This window comes from Gymnoscopelus braueri (assembly GCF_963280865.1).
Source record: "Gymnoscopelus braueri genome assembly, chromosome: 12".
NCBI classification, from domain to species: Eukaryota; Metazoa; Chordata; class Actinopteri; order Myctophiformes; family Myctophidae; genus Gymnoscopelus; species Gymnoscopelus braueri.
Genome location: NC_137614.1, coordinates 16,547,443 through 16,559,861, shown reverse-complemented (window position 1 = coordinate 16,559,861; position 12,419 = coordinate 16,547,443). Strand labels below are relative to the sequence as shown.

Genomic DNA, 12,419 nt, shown 5'->3' with positions numbered 1-12,419 from the left:
ACAATTGCCGAAAATTGCAGATATTAGTTTTTTCTTGTATTTCTTTTGTTTCTTTTATGTGAGCTTGTAGATTATAGCTTGTAGATTTGATTTTTGGGGAAGATATTTAGTGTAGTAGCCCCTAGGAATACGGTCAACTAAGTATAGGGTTTTAAGTGTTTAAGCCCCTTTGTCCCACATGGCCTGTTGTTCACCAAAGCACTTTGTTTCTCTTCCTATGTACTGTATGCCCCCCTTACTTCTATTCTCTCTCCCCGTCCCTCCCTGCCTCGCCTCACATAGAGGCCAGACAGATGGCACGGCTGGTCAAATGTCCCCTTCCCCACGGAGTCTGTAGTAAACAACTCCTCCCTCTATCCATCTCTCTCTCTCTCTCTCTCTCTCTCTCTCTCTCTCTCTCCCTCCCTCCCTTTTCCTCCAATCCCTTGCTCCCCCATGTCTTAATCCTCTGCGTCAGTGTCTATAACCACACAGCTTTCTACTGTACGTATATGCGCTATGCCTAAGGGAGCCATTCCACCATGGAGTCGTTCCACCATCACAGTAACTCAACTCAACTAGAGATATTTCCCCTCAAGGTACAAACATAAGAAGATCAGGAATGTAGCGTGCAGGTGTTCATAGAGATGTTATGTACAGTACATACAGGTAGTTGCTGTTGGGCAGAAACCTTGGTCTAGATTTCATCTTAGGTTTTTTTCTTCTTTTTTTTTTCTTCCAGAAATGGATGTCCAATTTTATACTTTATCATATGACAATGTCACGCAAAAGTAGCAAAAATAGCAGATCTACAAGCTCACTTCAACATTTTTAACCTTTGTAAATTTTTGCCTTTCGGCAGCCATGTTAAGTGGTCCGATGGGTGGGCTTTTCAGAGCATGTTTATTTTAATGATCAATCAATCGATTGTGTTCCGACTTGGATCGATGGAACTTACACAGTATTCCTATTTATCGGGTATCAAAATGAAAACAAAAATGTCAGAGTTGTAAAGAAACAATACCATGATTATTTTTTAATATTATTTATTTTATATATAAATGTTATATTATCATTAAAATCTTAAGTGTTTTGGCAATTATTTGGGGACCCACTTGCAATACCCTCATGGCCCACCAGTGGTCCCCAACCCACAGGTTGAGAATCCCTTCTATACGACGCTGTAGGAGCGGAGTTACAACGACCTTTTCTCTAGTTCCTGTAGCTTTGTGGTTGGACTTCCCATTGTGTGCGCACGTGTGCGTTTCCCTTACCCGTGGGGTCGTCCTCAGCGACCTCTGGTTCGGCCTCGGCCTCGGCGTCGACCTCGCGAGTGATGGTGCTCACGATGCGGAGCTCAGGGAACAGCGTCACGCCCTCCTGGCTCTCAAACTCGGCGGCGCTGCGGGCGAAGTGGTCGATGCCGCTCAAGCTGATCTTGGGCTCCTCGGGCCGAAGCACCATCACGTAACCCTCGGCGTCTGGCACTGTAACGCACGCGTCCTCGTTGAAGCACCTGAGGGGACGAGATGAGGTTACGTTCAAGTTCCAGATGTTATACTCCCCAAAAAGTGTAAATATGACACAACAAATGCAGACAATAAATACAGAAAAAGGAAGGCAAGAAGGACACAATAACTGACTATTATGCAGTGAAGTATAAAGTATCAAAAATGGAAATATTTTCCACCACTGCTTGTGAATAATGCATGTTGGTGCCGTGGATGTCATTGTCAACACTGTAACACTCTGTCCCAAGGACAATAAGATAAAGACATTTTAGAACACAGAGCTTTTCTAATTCCATTTACATTATCTACCTTGACTTTTCCCTCAACCTGCCATGTGCATTCCTTTTGTAGCAGCATTACCGGATCAAAAAAACCTGCCCTCCATTTTACCTCTATGCTGTTCACATTAAATTCCTCCTTTGAGAATAGAACCCCTTTTTGAATTGTGATTTAGTAACAGGAACCTTCACAAGCTCATCTGCTGACCTCGACTGACAGATGCAGTTAAAGCAGAGAAAAAGCCAGGGTCTAATATGTGATCTTGGACGTCATGTCGATGACGTCATATTGACACTGTGATGTCATATTGCTGAGATGTCCTTTTGACTTCCAAATATGGAGTTATTTGCCTCTCCATTGATTTCTGGTATAATAAACTGTGATGGCATTTTCTTGGCCTACTGCCAGCGTGCATGAGAATTTTTCCGCTGATCGGCCCAGTGGTTTGCGAGATTAGCCGCGGACAGACAGACAGACAGACAGACAGACAGACAGACAGACAGACAGACAGACATGAAGACACAAAGACAAGCTCACAACGCTATGAGCGTGTAGATCAGCTATTTTTGTCAAATGTTCACCTGTCATGACATGCCCAGAATAGGGACACTATAGGTTTCATGTGGTTAATTCAGTAGTTCTCAAAGCGGGGTCAGCTATTTTGAAAATAGCCTATCTACAAGCTCACAACGTTGTGAGCTTGTAGATCTATCATTTTCAAAACATCTTCGAAAAACTAGATTTTTCTTTAAAATTTTTTAAAATTTGAAATATTTTAACAACACACAAAACTTGTATGGGGGTCCCTGTAAAAAAAAAAATCAGATGGGGGTCCGTGGCCACAAATACATATAAATTTGGGAGTCCTTGGCGTGAAAAAGTTTGACAATGACAACCACTGGGTAAAATGTCATTTAGTCTCCGTGGCTTACTTGACTGTGGTGGAGACGCGGAGGTGTCTGATGCCGGGCGTGGGGAACTGACGTGAGTTCAGGTAGGAGATGTGCTGCATGACCTTATCAAAGGCATCGATGTCATCGCCCTCCACCGTCAGAGATGACTGGTTGGGGTTAAACTCCACCTGAGGAAAGAATATCAATGGGTTGCTTATGGGAGGATCTCTGATTTAAAGCATAGTTTTACTTACTTATTTATTTTTATTCATTTATGTATCTATATCTTATCTTATTTAGGTGTCATCTACAGTATCCTATAAAAAATGACACCTTTCTGTATTTCACCTTTCTTTAGTCTTGTGTTACTTATGTACACCCTACATAAGAATGTCTCTTTGTTCATTCAACAGTACATTGTGTTCCATCTAAATCATACTCAGTAAAATCCTGAGTGTTCCTTTGAACCCGAGTGTACAGATGGAACAAATCTACAACTTCCATTTGTACAGCAAACTCTCAGAGTTGAATGAACACTCAGGAATTCACAGTGTAACAGTCTGAGCCTACAGCGGCTGGTTGCTGAGTGTGTGGCCCATATAGGGTCTCTGGAGTGGCTTGGCGTCCTCCTCACCTTGACAGCTGAAGCCACCTCCTCAGGCAGCTGCACATCCAGGCCCTCCTTGCAGGTGTACAGGCAGTCAATCACCTTCTTGTTCTCCAGCTTGCCAGAACGGATCATGAGCCCTGCGAGATTCCCGCGGAAAAACTGGGCCATGCGAGCGTTGCCGCCTGAACACGCCGGAATGAAGAGAATGGGAAGGTAACACACACACACACACACAAAAGAAACACATAGTCAGTCAGGCGTACAATGTGCGGTTTTGACCTTTTCTGAGCCAGTGATTCAAGCGTGCCGTCTCAATGTGCAAAGCCGACGTGACTGGTGTTCATGCAAGTTACAATATATATCCTTACAAGGCCTGGGGCCCAGATAGCGAGCGAGCGAGCGAGCGAGCGAGAGAGAGAGAGAGAGAGAGAGAGAGAGAGAGAGAGAGAGAGAGAAGGAGAAGGAGAAGGAGAAGGAGAAGGAGAAGGAGAAGAGAAGAGAAGAGAAAAGAGAAGAGAAGGATGATGGGTGATGGGGGACTTGATACAGGCCTCGAGCCACATGCAACCTCAGCCATAACATGGTGTTACCAAAGCCTTGCTCTAACCCTGCTCTAAAGAAAGTGTGTATGTGTGTGTGTGTGTGTGTGTGTGTGTGTGTGTGTGTGTGTTTTGGGGGGAGGGGGTTGAACAGGCAAAATTAAACCTGTGGAGAAGTGGAAAAAAAGGCTGCGGTGAGATCATCTTTATTCACCCCATCTCGTCTTTGTGACATCACAGATGCAGTTTTGAGGATTGAAAACATGACCTGAACCACTTATCGAATCAGTTTGGTACTTTGCTGTTTCAGTGAACCTTGGCATTTCAGTGCTGAGAGCTACCTGCTGTGTAGGTGAGAAAGTCGTGCTGGGGGATCGAGCTGTGCCAAAACATGACGAGCATAGGCCTGCGTCACTGCAGAGACCGTGACAAACCTGGCCGTCCGCATCTCAAGGTTAACACAGTCATCCAGCTGAGTCGTGTGTGTGTGTGTGTGTGTGTGTGTGTGTGTGTGTGTGTGTGTGTGTGTGTGTGTGTGTGTGTGTGTGTGTGTGTGTGTGTGTGTGTGTGTGTGTGTGTGGGCGTGTGCGTGCGTGCATGCGTGCGTGCATGCGTGCGTGCATGAGTGCGTGCGTGCGTGCGTGTAGGGGGGGCCTACTGCTGTAGTCTTGTTATGTGATACGGAGGAGATGGTGCATATCACACCAAGGTCATGCTCTGAAAGAGGAGACAGCATGGCCAAACACTGCAGCCAGTTCAGGGGTTTGAGCTCATTTTATGTCTATTTCTGTTCTGGGCTTGTATCGGAAATCGAGAACTCCAACTGTCTGATTGGCTGAATAGAGATTAAACTGCATCAGGTTTATGGAGGGCAGAGCAAATGAAAGAATAAAAACAGGGGATGTGTAGACAGCAAAACTGAGGCAGGCAATAAGGAAACCCACAACAATCTAATCCATACTGCATCATGCTGCGAGGGGTTACAATGAACAGAGTCGTGCCGCTAGAATGGACTGGAGTCATTCTAGTGAAAATGTCATGAGGATGCAGTTAGGATGGAGGGACGGACATCATGGACAAATGGACATTATCTGAGGAATAAGCGAAAGACTTGAGCAACCTGGAGTGGGCTCAGAGACTGTCTCAGTGTCATTGTCATGTCCTGAGTTCTCTGTAGAGGGTAGAGACAAGAGAGCAGGGACAGATAGGGAGGAGAGTTGAGGATTTGAAGGACAAACGAAGATATGACTCTAGGAGGTCATATCAATGCATCATCCGAGAATCATCTAACAAGGAGAGGATTAATACTGTACTTGGAAAATAGCATACACAGAACAGTTGTGCAAACGTACTAATCAAAAGGAATAATAGGTGTACAGGTAGTGTGGATACCTCTGTTATTATATATCTGCATCAATAACAAGCAACAACAAAATGCGAGTGCAGAATTAATGGCCAGTCACGGAATGTTTGGAGAGAGATGACCATCCTATTAACCACTCTCCAAACATTCACTTGCACAAGTACTGACTGTTGATTTAACTCAGAGAGTCTACAAATGGAACCAAATGGACCCTTAAAGGTCCATTTGGTTCCATTTGTACACTGTGAGCTAAATTAAAATTTGACTGTGTACAGACCTCTCCATTAAGTACTTACACTGCAGTTTGATGTTGTACTTTGAGATTCATCCATATTAAATGTTACAATTTCTTAGTTCTTAGTATTCCTCATGTCATATGATGATATCATTTCACAGCGGTCTATTTAGAACATGTCAGACTTGTACCTTGCCAGCAGGCGCCAATGGTGAGCTGGGTGTCAATCTTGGAGGCGTGCAGGGGGTAGTCCTCTGTGACCAAAAAGGGCTCGAACGTGGTGCCGTCCACGAACAGAGTGACAGACGGCAATTCCACGTTCACCACAAAGTGATGCCACTCTTTGTCACACACCTGGGGGAGACAATGAGGGGGGGGCGGTGCAGACGTTGAGGTCAGGGGTCAGGTTATGATTTACATGGCTGTCAAGAAGCCTAAGGAGAACACTGTGTCCTTCAACAACACTTCCAACAATACTTCCAGCTTCGTCATGAAAGGCTCTCATAAACCACGTGGTTAGAAAATAAACTGTAAGACATTCCCCATGGTTTGTGGTCCATGTAGCCGGGGTCATCATAAGGCAGTTGTTCTCAACCTTTTTTTTTGAGTGCCAGACCACTAGCATATCTTGAACAATGGTCAAGGACCACACAACCGCACCTCCCCACAATAAAATATATATTTATTATATAAGACACATTTCTATTTTATTAAACATAATAATAATAACAATAATAATAATATTTAATATTACTGATCTTAAAGTCAAATTTGTACTAAATTGCACGTCGGTATCACACACCGGAAAATATTTTTGGTGGTGACACTGCGCACAACGAAGTATATGACTTAACTTTCACTTTGTACGCCTATTAGTTAAAACATTTACTTAAATTGTATAGATAGAAGATAGAAAATATTTTTGATACATTCATATTTATACATTTACACTTTCCATGGACCACCTGTAATTATGTCATGAACCAATAGTGGTCCGTGAACCACTGGTTGATAAACAGTGTCGTAAGGGACTAACCTGGTCCAGTTTCCAGTGGAACTCAGCTGGCTTGTAGTTCTCTGCCTCTGATGGCTCCTGGCGGAGCAGCAGGATCAGGCGGCAGTTGTGGACGTACAGAGAGTAGTGGTGTCTGTTCATCTCTGCAGATGAAAGAAAGCACATTTAAAATTTGTTCAAAATACAACATCTTCAAGTGGAAAGTGGTCTTGTTTTAAAAGTTAACCAGACAAAGGGAGAACATTTTTACATTCACTGAAAAAACTATTTTACAAATTCAAACATACTATAAAACCCTAGCATCCCTATTCTGGAGGGAACATTTCAGAAAAATGAGTTGCTCTACAAGCTCACAAATTGTGAGCGATGCATTGTGAGTCACAATGTTTTGGCAAAGATATTTAATGAAGTGCAAAAACAGGAGTGGGCCTATCCGCCATTGTTACATCAACATTAGAATGTTCAGCTCTAAAACCTGAAAAGGCTGGTCTCGCAGCATGATTGAATGAACACAATTTTACAAATTTGTTGATTAAATCAAACTGATTAGTTGACTGAAAATGTCTTTAGGGCTGTCCGGTAGTGCATTCTGTTGTGGACTCCTAGTTTTCAATTCAAACCGGATCCTGTCAAAACGTTTAGCTCAAAGAAGTCAAACCAGTACACCCACATTCAGTTTCTATGTTGCACAGTTTAAGATTAGACTGCACATACGACCGACGGAAAAGGCTGCCGTTTTGAGTCCCATACCATAATATTATAAGTAAACATGTAATGGTGCACAAAATGTCCTAGATATTAATGTGCATAAAAACAGGCTGGATATGGGGTCATAAATCACAGGTCAAGTGAATGGAGACTTATGGCCCTGGGCACAGCGATCCTGATGTAATCCTTCTTATATAAGCAGTGGGAGATCTGCTGATGAACCAACCCCCACCCCCGTTCAACACATGCAAGAGATTGTAGCCTTTACAGTGGATAATGTCAGGGCACATGTGACAACACACACCACACAAAAATTCAGAATAGTATTAAAAAAAAAAAAAAAGGTTTCTGCAATGAAACTAGCAGAAAGTTAGAAGCCTGTTACAATGTTTTAGATGTGTCTTTACTAGCGTTGCCCAAGTGTATTCACGGATTGTAGCCTGAGGGTGTATGATGTCTTTATTAGCAAGTTATTTTCAGACACCATATGTGCTGTATTAATTAGTTGAAATGTCCCTAGTGTGATACTTAAATAAACACAGGATGCTGTCAGAACAAACCCCCTCTATGTGATGGCTTGCATTTACAATGCAGCACAAAAGAAACAAGACTGGGGCTTTACAGTCAAACGTGTAGGGTTATGCCTATGAATATAAAATATAGAGGAACAAGTCTGTTGAAGAAATGCAATGTTTTAATTAAAAAGAAGAAATAAGTGTGGCACACTCTGGCTCCATATGAAGTTCTTTTTAACGTATTGACGTTTCAGCCTGCTGGCCTTCATCATAATGAACAAATGGGAATGTAACAACAAACACTGGTCTCTTATAGGCCACACCAACAAAGAGACACCTGATGGGGATCAGACAATCATGACTGGGTGGGGAAGAGCAACCAATTAATTAGGCTACCTTCTATTCTTCAGTACAAAGAGTACAATCACCTGTTTAATTATTACATAACTAATTGTTTAGTTAACCACTTTAACCCCCGCCATGCCTATTTGGGAATTTTACAAAATAGCAGAAATAGCAGATCTACAAGTTCACAACGCATTGCATTTTGACGCGTTATGAGCTTGTAGGTCGTCAATTTTCACTATATATACATATATATAAGATATACAACAAATTATGTAAGACTTAAGTGGTCAAAGCAGTAATGGACTTCTTCCATTCTGCTCTCACGCAGGGCCATTACCTGTCTTGTCAGAGTTGCACAGGATGGTCTCCTTCTCGTGGGCCCCAGGGCCATGCCTCATCCACACGGAGATGGTGAAGGGGTCCTTCAGGTTGGTGTTCACCACGCCGTCGGGCACCCTGATGGCCTGGGTGCCGTTGAACTCAAATACCTGGTCGCTGTCGTGGCCGTTGTCTGTGGGCAGGCCCACCGTCCAGTTGGCAGAGCTGCTGGGCGCAGGCAGCAGCTCCACGGTACCAGTGCTGGCACCTGAAACAAGATACAGGTTCATTTAGATACAGAATAGTGAATTAAATAAGAAAGAAGCGCTGAACGAACTGTATGAAGAATTGCACCTTAAGAGATTTGTACAAATATATTGCTTTCACTTTTGATGTGCTCTTTTTGTGGTGAAAGTCCTGCAGTGCTCAATAAATATAAATAAATATATATTTTTAAGTTAATTAAATAAAGAGTCAACTAAAATATGTATTGTACTGCGCAGTCAGGGAATATATCTCACTGTGTAGTCAAATTAATCATTAATGGGGGATCAAATCAGCAGCAACCACAATTGTTTATAATGTGGACTGTGATTAAAATAATTTAATTCATGAGGTACATCCATTGTCAGGTATGTGTACATATACAACTCAACTCAACTCAAAGTGTATTTAGAAAGCACATTTACAATGACTGATGCCAACCAAAGCGCTATACAGACCAAAACAAGACAGCTAAATAAAAATGTAAAAGAGTAAAATACAAGTAATATACACGGTTAGATGAGTCATTTCTTACCACACAGCTTGTGAAGGGACTTCTCAGAATAGGTGTCTCTGTCGCAGCCCTTCCCAATGTGGCTGGTCTCCAGGTCGATGCTGGCCTTGATGGAGGTGATTGGCTCGTCACAGGTCTCCAAGTGCATGCTGGGAAAAAGAGCCAGGCTGCCTGTGCCGGGCTCATACTCTGTCCTCTTATTGAAGCCTGAGAGGACAATACAGACATAGAGTGACAGACAGACAGACATAGACAAAGAGAGACAAAAGTGAGAGAGAGGGGGGGATGAGATTCCCTTCAGCGCACAAACAATAACAGACTTACTTTGCTTATTTAAGGTTGTTTTAATTATCCCAGCCACATTAAAAGGTCTAAGGGCTTAAGGGAGTTAAATAACCTTTTGACAATGTCTTCCTGTGTGTGTTCTGTGAGGAAGCCATGGCGCTTTTGTTCCCCACATAGACACACTCAATCAGTGACGTAACTTGGTGAAACAGAGTGTGTAAGGGGAGCTTTGATACCTTGCCAGCCGGGCTTGCAGGTGGGCTTGATATTGATCTTAACCAGTACATCCTCTGAGGCACGGTTCTTCCCACAGTCGTAGGCAGTCACGGTCAGCTTGTACATGTGCTCTTTGGCATAGTTCAGTTTCTCTGTGTTCTTGATGAAACCTGGACAAAGAGAAAGAAAAAAATCAAGTTAACAAAATGTTTTTTTGTTTGTTTACCTAATACCGTGACACAGATAATGTGATGGTATTCTGTGCATGACTATTGCTCCTTTCAGAAGATATTTACACACATTTCAGTTGTTAGATCTTCAGCTAAATAAACCAACACATTAATTGGATGATCGACTCCTATGACATTTCAAGGAGACCGTGCTTGTCTCCAAAGGCAGCAAGCTGTGGTGAATTCAAAATGAGTCTTACACCTCTGCTGTTCAAACAGATCAATGGACAATGTGATCTGAGTGACTCTTTGACCTACAATGAAGCTTTTCTGGGAGGCGTTTGGAACGCACTGTTACTTGTATCCTTACCATCCTTGTCGACAGTGAATGGCACGTCGGGGGTGACGATCTCGTAGCTGCAGATTTGGCTGAACTGGAAAGAGCAGTCGGCATCTACTGCTTCCACCTTCAGAATGCTGTCATACTTTTTGCCCTCAATGACTGTGGCTTTGTAAGACTTCTCCTTGAACACTGGCGAATACTCATTGATGTCATTCACTTGGATGTGGACAGTGGCCCTGTTGGGGACACGTTCAAAGTTATGAAACTGTTCGAGAAGCATCACAGTAACTGGTTTTAACTCAGCAATGTACACAATTGTCATGCAAGTGCAAGTTATTCATTATAACAAGTACTTTGTATAGTCCCTTTGATGTACCTGTTGTCGTTTAAAATTACACTGCTTTGAAGGTATAGGTTTTCCTTTCCAAATACATCATTATTCACAATGAAGTGAACGGCTGAATGCATTGATTCATCAGATCAAAATTACTCTCAGCAAACTGCTGAAGCAAGCAATGGTAAATCTGGTTCTCAGATTACTTTAAAAGCACCCAAATCCATCAGGATTAAGTTACGGCAGAGGAGGACTGCACAAGGAAGCACTCATGTAGGATGCAAAGTATTATCATCCTATTTAGTTTCGTAAATAAAAAATAATGACTAGCCCAAAATAGGGACACCAGGTTGAACATGGTTGGGTTAGGCATCCATGCCCACCTGTGATGATGACTTACTTGTGGGATTTCTTCATGTTGGCTCCATCGGGGCCCTCGCCGCAGTCATAGGCCTGGATTGTGAAAGTATGCTCCTTCTGAAGTTCACAGTCCAGCCTTTCCTTGGCTCGGATCACCCCTTCACCAGTGGACTTGTCCAGGACAACTGCCTCAAACGGGACATTCTGCCCATGGATCCTGAAGCCGCAAATCTCACCTGAATATCAATCAAAAAAGTGTTTTGCTCAGAATAAGTAGTGAAATGTGTGAATGTTTTTGATACTTCAAACCAAAGGATACGTTAACAACAAAACTATATAATCACACAAAACAAATTAAGATCAGCGAAAGGTTTTGGCAGCCAGGGGTTTAAAACACTGGGGTGGGTGGGTGGTATCCGTGGAGGAAGCCAAAGCACTGTATGGGTGAGTACTTGAGGGGGATTTGGGAGAGGGTGTGTGGGGTGGCTATTTAGTACCATAAAGGACTTTGTGTCTATTCCAAGCCATTTGAAACACATTAGCATCCAGTCATGCAGGTAAAAACCGAAAAAAGATGTGGACAGGCATTTCACAGGAGTACTTTATGTATATTGAATCGAAATCATATTACTAAACCCAAAAGGTAAGGGAGTAAGGCCTACATTTACATGAAGAATAACACTATTTGTGTTAGACATCATTTTTCTGTGCAGTGAATGATAATTGCAGCCTATCTAAGAGGGGAAAAAAACAACAAAGAAAATCCAAACATTCTATGCAATAGACAGCATTATAATAAAGTGATGCGGCACCATTTCAGGGAGTCATCAAAACCTAATTCTGTGAGACACAAAAATTAACCCGAGTTCCACTGGAACAACATCTCCAGTATACAGTATAACATGTATTTAATTGAGGGAAGTCTTCCTGTGCAATTTTGCCTCTCGCCCCAAACTGAGAAATGAACACAAAATGAAATCATAGAGGACCAAATCAGTACAATAGCAGTCGTCAAATAAAAAGCACTGGATGAGAACTGGGGTTAGAAATATCAACTTGCTTGACATCCACATCAAATGATAACTGCAGCCATGCTATGATAAGAGATTAGTGGTGGAGAATTAACTAAAGGCTTCCACTAAGGCAAAGATGCAACAACAGAAACTTCACAGCGGAGAGAGTTTGCATAAGTTAACAATCTCAGCGACTTGGCTCTGAAGACTCCTGAAATGTCAGGAGTCCACAGGAGTCATTATGCTCTACCTGTGTAAACATGATCGTTTCTTAAACGGCACCAGTAAGAACAAAGTCAATATCTTGACAGTGAAAAGATCTTTGACAAATATCTTGAATCTTGTTTCTTAAATACCAATTTCAGCATTAATTCCTGCTCCAATTGCTTTTGCTGTGGGTGTTATCAGGTAGTGAACTCAATTTAGTAAAGAAATTCAGCTTTTTAGAGTTCACAATATTGGCTTTGCATTCCAGATCGGATGACAGAAAGTATTTATATATTTGCCTAAATGGCAGAAATATGCTTGATAAGCATTTTCCTTTTCCCTAGTGCTGGCTGAAGAACTGTTAGTGTCTGCAAACTACAATGGATGTCTCATGCACAGA

General features: G+C 42.4%; 1 protein-coding gene across 5 annotated transcripts in view; it reads right to left on the bottom strand.

Annotated features, from left to right (window-relative positions):
• clstn1 (calsyntenin 1) overlaps window positions 1-12,419 on the bottom strand; it is a 37,205-nt gene that overhangs the window by 5,178 nt on the left and 19,608 nt on the right. For 3 of the 5 annotated variants that reach the window (XM_080444223.1, XM_080444224.1, XM_080444225.1), the window contains 11 exons: window positions 10,840-11,035; window positions 10,133-10,341; window positions 9,613-9,762; window positions 9,113-9,298; window positions 8,333-8,581; window positions 6,446-6,567; window positions 5,601-5,763; window positions 4,932-4,982; window positions 3,297-3,454; window positions 2,702-2,850; window positions 1,254-1,495 (listed from right to left, as the gene is read on the bottom strand). In XM_080444223.1, coding sequence (XP_080300349.1) covers window positions 1,254-1,495; window positions 2,702-2,850; window positions 3,297-3,454; window positions 4,932-4,982; window positions 5,601-5,763; window positions 6,446-6,567; window positions 8,333-8,581; window positions 9,113-9,298; window positions 9,613-9,762; window positions 10,133-10,341; window positions 10,840-11,035 — 1,875 coding nt within the window. The remainder of the gene's footprint in view (window positions 1-1,253; window positions 1,496-2,701; window positions 2,851-3,296; window positions 3,455-4,931; window positions 4,983-5,600; window positions 5,764-6,445; window positions 6,568-8,332; window positions 8,582-9,112; window positions 9,299-9,612; window positions 9,763-10,132; window positions 10,342-10,839; window positions 11,036-12,419) is intronic. The other 2 variants (XM_080444226.1, XM_080444227.1) reach the window with 1 other exon arrangement.